The sequence below is a fragment of the Perkinsus marinus genome (genome assembly GCF_000006405.1).
Source record: "Perkinsus marinus ATCC 50983 genomic scaffold scf_1104296932072, whole genome shotgun sequence".
In the NCBI taxonomy this organism is placed as follows: domain Eukaryota; phylum Perkinsozoa; order Perkinsida; family Perkinsidae; genus Perkinsus; species Perkinsus marinus.
In genome coordinates this window covers 192,586-207,324 of record NW_003215522.1, presented here as the reverse complement: position 1 = coordinate 207,324, position 14,739 = coordinate 192,586, and the positions used below count along the sequence as shown (strand labels likewise).

The window sequence follows — 14,739 nt, the reverse complement described above, 5'->3', positions numbered from 1 at the left end:
GTGGTGGTAGTTGTGGTGGTAGTTGTGGTGGTAGTTGTGGTGGTAGTTGTGGTGGTGGTAGTGCTAGAAGGCGTAGTAGTGGCGGTAGTAGTAGTTGTAGTGGTGGACGGCGTAGTGGAGGTTGATGTAGTTGTGGTGGTAGTTGTTGTAGTGGTAGAAGGCGTAGTGGTGGACGGCGTATGGAGGTTGTTGTAGTAGTAGAAGGCGTACATGGTGGTAGTTGTAGTTGTGGTAGTTGTATGATGGTAGTTGTATGGTGGACGGCGTATGGAGGTTGTTGTATTGTGGTAGTGCTAGAAGGCGTATAGTGGTGGTAGTTGTAGTGGTGGACGGCGTATGGAGGTGATGGTGGTGGTCGTGGTCGTGGTGGTGGCTGTTGTAGTGGTAGTCGTCGTAGTGGTAGAAGGCGTAGTACTAGTGGTGGTAGTTGTGGTTGTAGTGGAAGGCGTAGTGGTGGTGGAAGTTGTAGTGGTTGTAGTTGTGGTGGATGGCTTGGTAGTGGTAGTTGTAGTAGGACACGTCGTGGGACAAGGCAACGGCCTGTTTGCCCAGCGTACGAATCTATCACCACCAAAATCCCATAATTGTAGCCTGCCACTGTAGGCCATTCGTAATGCTCCGTCTCCTGCATTGACGAGCTGATTATTATCATGGCCAGCTCCACACCCTCCAGCAATGATGATAGGCTCATTGCAGGGAGAATTTACACAGTGCTTGTACACTGCATCGTCAGACTTCCTGTAATAGATGTAATCTTGCGTGACGTACGCCACATCGAAACCCAGCCGACCATTAACGGCGAAGTCGTAGACGAACTTTCGTTTGCTCTTACCAGGAGTCCACCTAACAATATGGCCTTCTTCAGGGGAACCTTGTAAAATATAGAGGTCACCACGGGCAAACCTGATTCCTTCGGGATGGTCGAGATGCGTTTCATCATCCGCAGCAACACCATCGGGATTACCAGCAACAAGCCTCTCAGGGTAACTTGAAGAAGTCACATCAAAGCGATAGACCTGATTCATCTTCCTGTCGGACACATAAAGATACTTAGCTGAGCTGTCGAAGATGAGAGCTGCCCAATCGTGGGTATTTTCGGCCGCTCGGATGACGACGAAATCACCCGCAAGAGGCGGTCGGCGATTGCCGGGGGTACCATACATACGAATCTCGCTATCAACGATTGCGAAAACATAAGTGTTTCCGCTGGTAGAGTATAGGTCAATCGATGTTGCCTCTCCAGTGAATATCTCGACCGCCAAACCTTTCTCATCGAATGGGGCCTTCCACACCTTATATTCCTTGGTAGATTTGTCTTGACCAGCGATATACCAATTATCAGAATTGTCGAACACGAAGTCGACCATAGATATCCCACGAGCTGGTAAGCCCAGGGCTTCCGTCGTGGTAATCTGATCCGCTTCGTGAGTATCACACCAGTTATTAGACGTGGTTGTAGTGGTGGTGGTTGTTTTAGTGCTGGTGGTTGTTGTAGTGGCGATTGTGGTGGTAGTTGTGGTGGTGGTAGTGGAAGGAGGCGTAGTAGTGGTGGTAGCTGTAGCGGTGGTGGTAGTTGTAGTTGTTGTAGTGATGGTGGTAGTTGTAGTGGTAGTGGTAGAAGGCGTAGTCGTGGTGGTTGCTGTTGTTGTTGTAGTGGTGGTGATGGTGGTTGTGGTGGTGGTGGTGGTTGTTGTAGTGGTAGTCGTCGTAGTGGTAGGAGGCGTACTAGTTGTAGTGGTGGTGGTAGTTGTAGTGGAAGGCGTAGTAGTGGTGGTAGTTGTAGTGGTGGAGGCGTAGTGGAGGTGATGGTGGTGGTCGTGGTCGTGGTGGTGGCTGTTGTAGTGGTAGTCGTCGTAGTGGTAGAAGGCGTAGTACTAGTGGTGGTAGTTGTGGTTGTAGTGGAAGGCGTAGTGGTGGTGGAAGTTGTAGTGGTTGTAGTTGTGGTGGATGGCTTGGTAGTGGTAGTTGTAGTAGGACACGTCGTGGGACAAGGCAACGGCCTGTTTGCCCAGCGTACGAATCTATCACCACCAAAATCCCATAATTGTAGCCTGCCACTGTAGGCCATTCGTAATGCTCCGTCTCCTGCATTGACGAGCTGATTATTATCATGGCCAGCTCCACACCCTCCAGCAATGATGATAGGCTCATTGCAGGGAGAATTTACACAGTGCTTGTACACTGCATCGTCAGACTTCCTGTAATAGATGTAATCTTGCGTGACGTACGCCACATCGAAACCCAGCCGACCATTAACGGCGAAGTCGTAGACGAACTTTCGCTTGCTCTTACCAGGAGTCCACCTAACAATATGGCCTTCTTCAGGGGAACCTTGTAAAATATAGAGGTCACCACGGGCAAACCTGACTCCTTCGGGATGGTCGAGATGCGTTTCATCATCCGCAGCAACACCATCGGGATTACCAGCAACAAGCCTCTCAGGGTAACTTGAAGAAGTCACATCAAAGCGATAGACCTGATTCATCTTCCTGTCGGACACATAGAGATATTTAGCTGAGCTGTCGAAGATGAGAGCTGCCCAATCGTGGGTATTTTCGGCCGCTCGGATGACGACGAAATCACCCACAAGAGGCGGTCGGCGATTGCCGGGGGTACCATACATACGAATCTCGCTATCAACGATTGCGAAAACATAAGTGTTTCCGCTGGTAGTGTATAGGTCAATCGATGTTGCCTCTCCAGTGAATATCTCGACCGCCAACCCTTTCTCATCGAATGGGGCCTTCCACACCTTATATTCCTTGGTAGATTTGTCTTGACCAGCGATATACCAATTATCAGAATTGTCGAACGCGAAGTCGACCATAGATATCCCACGAGCTGGTAAGCCCAGGGCTTCCGTCGTGGTAATCTGATCCGCTTCGTGAGTATCGCACCAGTCGTCAGTCGGTAGACCATTGACTCTCCCTACTAGGGACACGGCAATGCTCAGTGCCCAGTACAGCATATATTTCTGACCGTACGAGTGATCGCGACGTCGAATAGATAGCATGCAACAATGCGCTATGTCCCGAAAGTAGACAGACCGCACAAGTTTCGACACAGAGTTCGCATTGCGAGTAGTGCGAGTGGAGTTGAAGATGGAGAACTCGGCGATATCGTGGTTGAGAGAACTTCAGTGTTCCGTCTCTGCAGGGCTCACTCCGCAGGGCTCACTACAGGGGGAGATTTCGGCTGCGAGAGGATACCCCTCCCGTAGTCGGCGACTAGGTGCAGCGCAGCACGCATGATGCGTGACGCATCTCCCTTCACGGTCCGAGTCGAGCCGTCTGACGGTGTTGAGCCGATACATGCGGCTCTGAATAGACACGAGAACAGCGATGAGCATGAATTGCCAAACGAGCGAATGAGAATTTCATTCGAAGTGTTTACATGCTTACTTCGCAGTTTTATCTGCTCCGCCACTCTAAATAGCACGTTTTGGAAACGTGAAAAGAAGTCAGTCAAGCAGGCCATCATGTTTTGTGTCAGCCAACGGCCCTCAAGAAGCTCGCCTTCTAGATCCTAGAAACGTTAGGATCTCGCGGATTCTTCAGATAGGGCGGTCACCGGGATCATGTGGTACTACACTCAGGAGTGTAATACGCATTATTGCTCCTCCTGCGTTGTCTCTGGGGGCAGCGTCTCAGATTTTGTTCAATTCCTTGAATTTTGGTACTCAGGGTCCATGTCACGGACGTCACCTCAGGCCAAACTCATAGGTGAGACATTTCCTGGAAGTTTGAAAAACGGCTGTGAACACATCGAAAGCGAATTTATATTATTAAGGGAGAGCATACGTCGTGCGTTGATATATATTCTACGCTTCGGTGATGATGCATCTTCCTCCAAGCTTTTACGCCATGAAGATCATCGTGAAATTTACGGGCATGTACACCTTTGGTTCCCCGCTGCAATTCATCTTATTCCAACGAGCTTTCTTCTAATCCTAACGATGTACGAGCTCTGGAAGGTAAATGTTTTGGTGATTTTCCCGATTAAGAATGCCACAGTAGTAGTTTGGGTGCACCCACTACCGGTTAGTGGCTACCTATTGAAACCTGACCTTCTTACATCATGTGATTCGTTGGTGATCATACTTTCTCCGATGCAGAATCGGTCGTAAATTCATATAGTTCATGATAGTGCATACAACGCAAACTCAACTGAGGAAAATACCCCGAAGGTACATGATAGTTTCCGGAAGAAAATTCATTTCAATCATAAAACGCATATGCACCCTCTGTCGAGAAGTCAACGGAAGCGATGCCTCTGATGAATATTATGATGGCACCTCCTCCGTGCTGCTGAATATCTCCTTTCTGCCTACGACTCACCACTCTCCGACCTCAACAGCGTCCTTGCTATCAGGCAGTCTATATCATCCATCATATAGCAGAGCTACTCCCACTTTCCACACATCACATTTTCTAGAATGTATCGACTCATGTTGTGGTTGCAGGTGATTAAACTCGCCCATGTCCACTACGGGAGGCATTGCCAGGCAGCATGCCGGGCCAGGTGAAGTGTAACCGAACGCCGTACTTCCGAAGCACTTGAGACACCCCCAGAGCAAGCACGCTCCTGTTGGCTCTGATTAAAGTCGCCAGCCCTGATAACACTGTCGAGCGTCGTCAGAAAACATCTCTCACCCAGAACAGGGTCGCATCCTAATGGAGTCGGAACAGGGTCAGGTATTACCCAGGGGAATATATTCTCAAACTTCGAGAACCTCCTTGAGCTGCTTGAGGAACACAGTGCCAGGCGCCAAGCAATATTCAACGCTCATCACAAAAAGCCTGGATCAGTCGAGTATGATCAGCAAGCTGGGAGATACTTCGCAACGAAAGACTTACTCGGGGCTTTCTATTGCCGATTGAAAAGTGGGCATTGCTTCTCATGATACCACTCAAAGTTAAACGATTCACCGAGTAGTGACCCAGTCAAGGTCAGGATGTGGCCTCATGGAGCCAGCTGGACAAACTGCGAAGTGTTGGCCCAAGGTCAGAGGCTTGCCCGTCAGCGCCATTGTCGCGAACGAAGCCCAGTGCTCGATAGCCGTTTTACCCTGAGGTATTATCTGAGGCGAGCCTTCCACATGCAGCGTAGCGGAAACACCTATATTCACCCAAGAGAGCATCGGGAAGATGTGGAAGCGGTCCTCATAAACCTCGAGTGTCACTGCGTCATCGACCCGTTTGACGAAGTCTAATATCTCGTCGAGGAAACCTTCCGAGCCACCGGCCTTGAATGGAGCATGACAGTATCAGCATATTCATCACAAGCAGCAGCCTCACCTGTACGAGAATTGGGATTCCCGCAAAAGTGGCGCTGTTGGCGTCGTCGAACGAGAACGTCGCACTCTGAGAGATATTCAGCACCCGTGATGACTGCCAAATTACAACGACTTTAGCCCACCCTCTCCTGTTGCCCCTGCTCCACCCCCGCTGGAGCACTGATTCGGTCCGATTCAAATGATGATGATGATGCCTCTTTGGAGGATTCGCCATTGAACGGCCGATGGCCTATGCCACACCGCTCGCCGGGACGCGATGGACGTCCGTACAATGCGCAACTGGCTGAATACCATAACAAACAATTTGAGAGGAAATCTCGGTTGAAGTTGTACGCCTCTCGTGCAAGGCTGCGAGAGAAACTTAACATGGGTGAAACGGCGTGAGCACACCCAGGGCGGGCCAACGAGGCACACCCGAAGGCTCCCTCGTCGAGGCATTTGAGTAGACTGAGCACCAACGCCCCACCAGCCGAGTCACCGCTGATCACGACGTCCCTAGCCTCCACGAGAAATCTATCCTGCGACAGTAAGAACCTGTAGCCTTCAACCGCCTCCTCGAGCTGAGCGGGTAGGACGGCCTTCGGTGCCAGCGTGTAGTCCAAAATGAACGCGACCACTTTTACTCTAACCCCACCAGCAGAAAACAGATCAGCTTGTAGCTTGGCGATCATACGCGTCGCGAGTTCTAGATGGCTCGTGATGCCGTCGAAGAAGCAATAGCCACCACCGTGCAGATAGTATAGAATCACGAACCTCTCAGCGTCAACACTATCAGCATGCCAAACCTATGCAGCAAAACTTATACCGGGGATTAGTATAACCATTGTATACCCAAAGACCTCGAGGAAAACCCGTGCCACTAACGAGCTCCGTTCTCATAGTCGGGTGCAATATCCGACTCAATGGTGGGCCATAAACCTGCGGTACTTTCGGATAAGCTCAGGCTGAGTGCGCTCTACTTACCTTGTAAGCCGCCTCCACGACATGGACTAGCTCCACTGCCAGTAAGGAGTCCTCGCTATGCTCAATTTCCATCTGCTATCGATACAATACATACCATGACGCGACCTAGCAGCATACCTCCTTCGGAGCCTTGAGTATTTTCAACAAGAACAGCTCTAGGCTGGATCCCTCCCGTCGTAAGCAGCCCAGAGTAACCTGCTAGTCTGCTATCAAGTTGCACCGACGCGGACTGACTCGACTTACTTCTCGGAGTACTCGAAGTATATGCAGACACGTGTAGACTCTAGTTCTCCAACTGAGGCATAGCAGCGACCTAATAGGGATCAAACAAACTCCACCACAAGACCAGCTAAAGTGTTGAAGAGGTCACATGAACAGCTCAGTCCCTTCTGGCGTCAAATAGGGTATAGTATGATATACAGCATCGAAGACTGCCGCTAGAACATTCACGACGGGGAGGTGAACGAACATCCGAACGGCAGTAACTAAGGAAATACGCGTGAGAAGAGCCATTCCTCAAGAATACTGTTAACCATTAGGGAACTCAAGGCAACGCTAAATGGAATCTAGCGATTCTATCTACAATCATACCCATAAAATCATCAACTAGTTTCGAGCTAAGCTAAGATTCCATAGTTGTGCACTCTGCACAACTACAATGTACTTCTTGGTGAGAAAAACCAATATATTCAGCAACAACGACCAATTCCTCTCGGACCGTCATGGGACTCTAGCAAGGTCAGATAGACTCTTCCATATAATATTTACAACTCAATGCAGAAGTTCAAGCAAGTCAGTGGTCACGGGATAGTGAATGAATGGCAGTTACAACATCGTCCCCATAGACGTCGTCGATAGTTCATCAGTAACGAGTCATCACACTATCCAAGCAATAACTGCAGTCTTCGCACTCACCTTGCAATAATTCAATGGCCCTGTTCTATCTTCGAAGGTAGAGTGAGTAGGTCCTTTCCACCAACGTATCTCAGCTTTGGGGGCGAAATCAGTATATGCAATCCCCCAGCGAAATTCATGGGGCTAACATGTGTCACAACACCGAACCGCCAATAGACTCTAATTCAATGAGTAAGGTTCTCATGAAGCAATTGACGGCACCTCTCTCGGCTAGTACTAAGTAAAGCCCGATGATGATCGTAATGGTCGAAGCGATCTTGTAGTCTTCGAGCGCATCGTCAGGCCGAAATACTCGAGGTAAAAGACGGTGAATGCAGCAGAACCGAAGATGTTGAGGAAAGTAGCCAGTCATGAGGAAATTGGCTTGCAGCAGATCACATCTCTCCGCAGCGTTGATTGGCAGATCAGGCTGAGGCTTGTAGCTGCGAGCACTGGACGAGTCTTAACTTTGAACCCCCAACTCACAACATCTAGATCAGACCGAATGATGTTCATAACACAAATACCAATTTGAATGAAGAATCGAATCAATGAGAGTCTACTTAACTTTGATCATAAAATCGGCAAATCTCGCCTATTCGTGAGAATAAGACATGGGGAAATATGATAATCGAGACTGATGGAACGATCTACGTCCAAGGTATCATCACATCACAATCAGTCGCAGTGACATAGGAGGTTATGGCCCCAAACATTGGGAGATGCCCAATATTTGCAGTAACTCCCCAAGTCTTTAGAGTTACAGAAAGCATCGCATCACAGGCCCGGTGGATTCGAGGTAGTGATAACGGTGGTGGGAGATACCGCTGACGGCGGTGGATGGGCTGTAGTTTTACCGCATGAACAGGGAATATCAGTTCCGAAGCAAACACTCGGAGTCTGCCAGTACTTGCAATAGCTTCCCTTCTTCATTTTGGCACAATAGGCATCGCAATTAGGACTCACAGTGGTCGTCGTGGCAGCAGTGGTACACGGCGTACTAGTAGTAGCTGTGGTACACGGCGTTGTAGTGACGCTGGACGGCGTAGTGATGGTAGCTGTAGTAGTGGTAGCTGTAGGAGCGGTAGCTGTGGTACACGGCGTTGTAGTGGTGGTGACAGTTTCAGTGGTGGTAGTTGTTGTTGTGGTTGTTGTAGTGGTGGTAGTGATTCACTACTAGTGAAAGGCGCCATATTGATGGTTGTTGTAGTTGTAGTGCAGTGGTAGAAGGCGTACTAGTGGTTGTAGGTGTGGTGGATGGCTTGGTAGTTGTAGTTGTAGTGGAAGGCGTAGTGGTGGTGGTAGTTGTAGTGGAAGGCGTAGTGGTGGTGGTAGTTGTAGTGGAAGGCGTAGTGGTGGTGGTAGATGTAGTGGTAGAGGTGGTTGATGGCGTAGTGGTGGTAGTTGTGGTGGTGGTAGTTGTAGTAGGACACGTCGTGGGACAAGGCAACGGCCTGTTTGCCCAGCGTACGAATCTATCACCACCAAAATCCCATAATTGTAGCCTGCCACTGTAGGCCATTCGTAATGCTCCGTCTCCTGCATCGACGAGCTGATTATTATCATGGCCAGCTCCACACCCTCCAGCAATGATGATAGGCTCATTGCAGGGAGAATTTACACAGTGCTTGTACACTGCATCGTCGGACTTCCTGTAATAGATGTAATCTTGCGTGACGTACGCCACATCGAAACCCAGCCGACCATTAACGGCGAAGTCGTAGACGGACTTTCGTTTGCTCTTACCAGGAGTCCACCTAACAATATGGCCTTCTTCAGGGGAACCTTGTAAAGTATAGAGGTCACCACGGGCAAACCTGATTCCTTCGGGATGGTCGAGATGCGTTTCATCATCCGCAGCAACACCATCGGGATTACCAGCAACAAGCCTCTCAGGGTAACTTGAAGAAGTCACATCAAAGCGATAGACCTGATTCATCTTCCTGTCGGACACATAAAGATATTTAGCTGAGCTGTCGAAGATAAGAGCTGCCCAATCGTGGGTATTTTCGGCCGCTCGGATGACGACAAAATCACCCGCAAGAGGCGGTCGGCGATTGCCGGGGGTACCATACATACGAATCTCGCTATCAACGATTGCGAAAACATAAGTGTTTCCGCTGGTAGAGTATAGGTCAATCGATGTTGCCTCTCCAGTGAATATCTCGACCGCCAACCCTTTCTCATCGAATGGGGCCTTCCACACCTTATATTCCTTGGTAGATTTGTCTTGACCAGCGATATACCAATTATCAGAATTGTCGAACACGAAGTCGACCATCGATATCCCACGAGCTGGTAAGCCCAGGGCTTTCGTCGTGGTAATCTGATCCGCTTCGTGAGTATCACACCAGTATGACCATTGTATACCCAAAAACCCCAAGGAAAACCGGTGACACTAACGAGCTCCGTTCTCATAGTCGGGTGCAATATCCGACTCAATGGTGGGCCATAAACCTGCGGTACTTTCGGATAAGCTCAGGCTGAGTGCGCTCTACTTACCTTGTAAGCCGCCTCCACGACATGGACTAGCTCCACTGCCAGTAAGGAGTCCTCGCTATGCTCAATTTCCATCTGCTATCGATACAATGCGTACCATGACGCGACCTAGCAGCATACCTCCTTCGGAGCCTTGAGTATTTTCAACAAGAACAGCTCTAGGCTGGATCCCTCCCGTCGTAAGCAGCCCAGAGTAACCTGCTAGTCTGCTATCAAGTTGCACCGACGCGGACTGACTCGACTTACTTCTCGGAGTACTCGAAGTATATGCAGACACGTGTAGACTCTATTTCTCCAACTGAGGCATAGCAGCGACCTAATAGGGATCAAACAAACTCCACCACAAGACCAGCTAAAGTGTTGAAGAGGTCACATGCACAGCTCAGTCCCTTCTGGCGTCAAGTAGGGTATAGTATGATATACAGCATCGAAGACTGCCGCTAGAACATTCACGACGGGGAGGTGAACGAACATCCGAACGGCAGTAACTCCTGAAATAAGTGAGAAAATCCTTTCTTAAGGATACCGTGCATCTCCCCAGTCAGCAAAACCATAACAGCCAGCACCAACAACGACAACTCGATACAGAAGTTAGTGATCACAAGACAATAATGAATGTCAGTTACAACATCACCTTCATGAACATCGTCCACAGCTCATCAGCGACGAATCATCAAGCTGCCCAAGCGATAACCGCGGTTTTCGGGCTCAATTCTGGCTGCGAAGATTTGGTGGGCATTTCCCATCGGCGGCTTCTCGCTTTAGAGACCAAATCATCCCATGAAGCCCCAAGCGAGTTCCTTGTAGGTTAGTAGCTACCTTTTTGAGCGCATCGTCAGGCCAAAGTTCTCCAGGTTTAAGACGGTGAATGCGGAAAGGAGGGAAGTATGCGGCTGGGAGATCTAAGGAGAGTCATACGCTAGTACGATGATGATAATGTTCAAGCTATTCACAACAAGCCAGCCATGAGGTAATTGGTTTGAAGCAGATTACATCTATGCATAACGTTTATCGGCAGATCATTCTGAGGCTTATGATGGAGTAGTAAAAGATCCTCGGAGTAGCTCCAGTGAGTTCAATCGGACTTAATCAATCCCGCCTGCATTGGCGGTCTGGAACCGTTGTACCAGTGTCCTGTCACCATCTTTCTAGATGCGATGAGAAACGAATCGACGGCGAGATCATCACGTGTAAGATACTGAAAACCCTAAGGGTTTGAGGCAAAGCCCAGAGCGTCCAGTATTGAGCTCAATTCTCATGCAGTGATCAGGACAAAAAATGAGACTCCTAGTATGATTTGGATGCAACATGTATTCGACTTAACTCGTAATAACGGTGAATGTGTCAGCGCCAGGGGAGCTGGCCTGAAACATGCAGAGTACAAAATTCAAGACTCGCATTTTGAGATGTGAATAAGAATCCGGATACGAGCAGCTGAGAGTACTCAACACTGGGCAGAATTGCTGTCGCGCTAAAACGATACGAATATGATAGCCGACCTTAACAATGGGGGCCACACCGGCGTTCTCCTGAGTGCAGTCGGGAGTGCTGCTATGCTTCCGCAAATGATACTGGCAGAGGTTCTCGCAAATCTCCGGGCTATTAACCAATTTGTGGCAGCCGTGAGGTACGCTGACTACGGACTAAGACGGCAAGGTTATCTCCAACACAGATTACCACACACATGTAGCCTATCGCAATCTTACTTTGAAAGACGTTCTCATTTGACCATACTCCTCGTCATCATCATCACTCGATGAGCTATCAGATGACGCAGAAGGTTGAACTCCAAGGGGAGTCATTACACCGGAGACCATCATTTCACCTCCTGGAACACTACGCCTCATCCCCATGGCCTAGCTCATGACCTACCTGGACTGGTGGCGCCATTCCAGGCAGATATTCTTCGCTTCTGCATCGCTCCGTCTTTTTCCACCACCGATACCGTCGAGGAAACCATTGGACTCTCCATAGGACATGTCGTGGCGCCCTTCATTGATAGACATATTCGCTTTGCCAGAAATTTGGACATGCGGTTAACGGCGACCATGCCCGACGGCAGCAGCTGAAGAAGCTTCACCAATCTCGAGCGCGGAGACCCCATCTCTCACCCATGCAAAAAGCGGGAAGATATGGAACATGTCGGTATAAACCTCGATGGACAATTTCGACAGACCATACACTTTCGCCCTTCGCGCCAATGCAAGGGTGTCCACAAGCAGACCCTCGCTGTCCCCACTCTGACAGGGGAAGTGCAACACAGATCTGATACTTCACAAGGCTCTACCTGAACGATAATAGGGATGTCTCTAAGTGGAGTTAGATCAGCATGCAGCGGCGACGCCAGTGGATTCTGAAATCAGATACTCCGACAACAAACACTGCGAAAATTCACCATACCATTGTGACATCGGGTGTCAAGAATCTTGCGCGCCGCCAAGATTCTGGATCGCTTTCAGCAGGTGGGCATTCAGCATCCCCATTCTCGGTGTCCCCGAATAAATAGAGATCAGCACACATCCAGATGCAGGCATCAGTCAAATAGCATATTCGACTCTGATACGCCTACATACAAAAAGACACGATGAGACGAGGCAAGCCTCAAGGATTTCCCACCTTATTATCGATCGCCCTCCTCAGGTCCAAGAATGGACTGCAAACGCCCATCGCGCCGGGTAACGGCATGGGCTTTCCCTCAGGAGTGAAATGCCCCTTCGCCAGTGCGAGTACCATCGCAATAGACAGGCCACCTCCAGCCGAGTCACCACACACCACAATGTCTCTACTAGATGACACAGGATAGCGACTGCGGCCACTTAGTAAATACGCATAGCTCTTAACAGCATCCTCAACAGCTGTTGGGAAGACGTACTGAGGGGCCTTCCTATAGTCAATGATGAAGCCGATGACACGTGGGGCCACGTTTTGACCTAGTATGTCGTCGAACTCCTGCTGGGTTTTCATCACCAACCGAGCGCAGTACTCAAGATGAGAGTGCACTCCATCGAGGAAGATATACCCACCGCCATGAAGGAAATACAAGACAACGATGGATTGCGAAGCTCGCGGACCTCCCATAGACCATCGCTCTACTGGTCCTGTATGAACCCATGCAGCTGGTACAGACCCAACCTTGTCCTCCTCGGTTCGAATCCCGGGTAGAGCAATTCTCGCGTATAATGGGAAGAAGAATGACAACCATGTATCGTCGACTTTGGACACTGTAGCGTAGATGAGGCTACTCTCCGATTCCAGAAGCTCATGTGGTCTCATCATCTCGAGCACTAGCTCAACCGTCAGTGGCAATTTAGAGGATTTCCGTCCTCGCACAAGTACCGCACCAACGATAACTCGTAGGATCCTCGCAACGTAGTGGCTAAGGAGGCGAATCCTTGCTGACCAGGGCAACTTCATATCTCGCAAGGTGAGCCTGAGGATACGAAAACCGTTGAGCGAGAGGGTAGTGGCAAATCTACCTCAGGGCATTCACTGATCTGTACACAACGAGGCATGCAACCTTAATATGGCTCTTCACCGCATATAGCAGCAACAGACGAAGGAGGATAATCTCCTTAGTGCGACCAATGATGACTGATCTTATTATCGTCTTGAGAAGCCCTCTCAAAGCGCCCGTCTGTTGCACTTCCGACGACATTGTTATCACACGGAGAAAACTGCCTCCAGATATGTGGATCCCCACGAACGCAACTATGACGCACATCAAAGATCACCCAGACTTATGGCCCTTAACACCAAGATTGTGGACCACGGACGGTTCGTATTCCTCCATCTTCCTCGCGTCCCCGGCCTCGTATTCTAACAGAGCAACTGTAAGTTTTCTTTGTACCTCAGCGATGATAGGAGCCGTCGTACGGCCGACCGCCGGTCCCAGCACAAGGTTTCTCGATCTACGCCAGTGAGAAGCGAATAGACATTGCAAGGGTGTAGCCAAGAAGGTCTGCTCTAGAGTGGAGACTATAATGACGAGACTAGTACTGAACTAAAGACACCAAATGGTGGTGACCATGACACAAGTCTGCAGTATTGCTCATCTCTGGATACCTCGCTTACTAATGGTATCGTCAAAACCCCACACCAAGCAATGTTCTTCTAAAAACAAACGTCGTGTATGCATCCAAGAGCTTCCCAGCTTGTCTCACCCATATCTTTAAATCGCTGCATTCCACAGTGGACATAGGTTATCGGCCGAAGCACTTTGATGTACTCCAACGTCTCAAGACTCGAAAGGCCCATACGACGCAGTAGACCATAAACGCACATGCCAGTCCGATGTACTCCCGCTGCGCTGAATCAACATGACTACTCCTCACCGCGATTCGGTTTAGGTCCAAAGTCACCAGTGGATAAGGATATTCTTCCCAGTGCGCAGCAGCTCTATGAGGGTATCGAAGAGCGCCACCAGACGTTCGTGACCAGTGGCATTCCCCGAGTGGCGGTAGTAGCAGGACCAAAAGTCAATTTGTATCCACTGCATCCCGAGGGCCGAACAGCTCCTGAATCAAAGCTATAATACATAGTGCCTACAGCGAATGTGCGTGCGTGAATGATCTATTTATCAAATGTACGCAAACACAATCCTGCTGCGCTGCTGTGCCCTACGGACATCTGCAATAGCGAAGATCCTCACTTGGGTATCATCTCTAGCTGACGCTGCTCGTTCGCACTTTGCAGGGTCAAAACGACATCGCAGGCCTCGACCTCTCGAGCATACACCAGCTGCTGCTTCGAAGGAAAGTGCCACAGGCAAAGTCGCCCTGCCACATCCAGTGTTGGAGGAATATATGTTCGCCTTCCTCAGCTGAGCTCAGGAGTTTCCTCACTAATTAGAGGAGTCCACATAGGAATTCGGGTAGAAGTGTACAGAAACCAATGAGAATTTCCCAAAGTTTCTCAGAATTTCCATTTTCTCAACAACATGTGTGGTTGCCCATGTGCATATTTTCCCACACTGACCACACCAGTACCAAGCAACGAAGGCGTCACACCCGAGCTCACGAAAACAGCCGGTATCGGAAACACCATAGTAGGCGTATCAGAGGAGTGGCGAGGGTGCTTAAACTCGGGTA

General features: G+C 49.6%; 5 protein-coding genes across 5 annotated transcripts; all 5 read right to left on the bottom strand.

Moving 5' to 3' along the window:
• Nucleotides 1-790: 790 nt before the first annotated feature.
• Pmar_PMAR008130 (hypothetical protein) lies at nucleotides 791-1,367 on the bottom strand (the record flags this gene model as incomplete). The annotated part of the gene is made up of 1 exon (XM_002785726.1): nucleotides 791-1,367. A coding segment is annotated over one exon (577 nt), but the record flags the coding sequence as incomplete, so codon positions are not given.
• A 796-nt stretch (nucleotides 1,368-2,163) lies between these two features.
• Nucleotides 2,164-3,013, bottom strand: Pmar_PMAR008129 (hypothetical protein; the record flags this gene model as incomplete). The annotated part of the gene is made up of 2 exons (XM_002785725.1): nucleotides 2,164-2,198; nucleotides 2,251-3,013. The coding sequence occupies 2 exons, from the start codon at nucleotides 3,011-3,013 to the stop codon at nucleotides 2,164-2,166; spliced, it is 798 nt and encodes a 265-aa protein (XP_002785771.1).
• Nucleotides 3,014-4,717: 1,704 nt separating this feature from the next.
• On the bottom strand, nucleotides 4,718-6,331 carry Pmar_PMAR008128 (conserved hypothetical protein; the record flags this gene model as incomplete). Its single annotated transcript, XM_002785724.1, has 6 exons — nucleotides 4,718-4,799; nucleotides 4,929-5,080; nucleotides 5,129-5,245; nucleotides 5,298-5,363; nucleotides 5,419-6,081; nucleotides 6,260-6,331. 6 exons carry the CDS (start codon nucleotides 6,329-6,331, stop codon nucleotides 4,718-4,720), a joined length of 1,152 nt encoding a protein of 383 aa, XP_002785770.1.
• Nucleotides 6,332-8,010: 1,679 nt separating this feature from the next.
• Nucleotides 8,011-11,658, bottom strand: Pmar_PMAR008127 (hypothetical protein; the record flags this gene model as incomplete). Its single annotated transcript, XM_002785723.1, has 9 exons — nucleotides 8,011-8,163; nucleotides 8,636-9,479; nucleotides 9,524-9,610; nucleotides 9,656-9,727; nucleotides 9,773-9,850; nucleotides 9,899-9,968; nucleotides 10,472-10,554; nucleotides 11,152-11,284; nucleotides 11,525-11,658. Coding segments are annotated over 9 exons (1,654 nt in total), but the record flags the coding sequence as incomplete, so codon positions are not given.
• A 30-nt stretch (nucleotides 11,659-11,688) lies between these two features.
• Pmar_PMAR008126 (conserved hypothetical protein) lies at nucleotides 11,689-13,328 on the bottom strand (the record flags this gene model as incomplete). The annotated part of the gene is made up of 5 exons (XM_002785722.1): nucleotides 13,129-13,328; nucleotides 12,269-13,082; nucleotides 12,053-12,217; nucleotides 11,940-12,005; nucleotides 11,689-11,892 (listed from the first exon to the last, which is right to left on the bottom strand). Exons 1-5 carry the CDS (start codon nucleotides 13,305-13,307, stop codon nucleotides 11,689-11,691), a joined length of 1,428 nt encoding a protein of 475 aa, XP_002785768.1. The 5' UTR covers nucleotides 13,308-13,328.
• Between the last annotated feature and the right edge of the window lie 1,411 nt (nucleotides 13,329-14,739).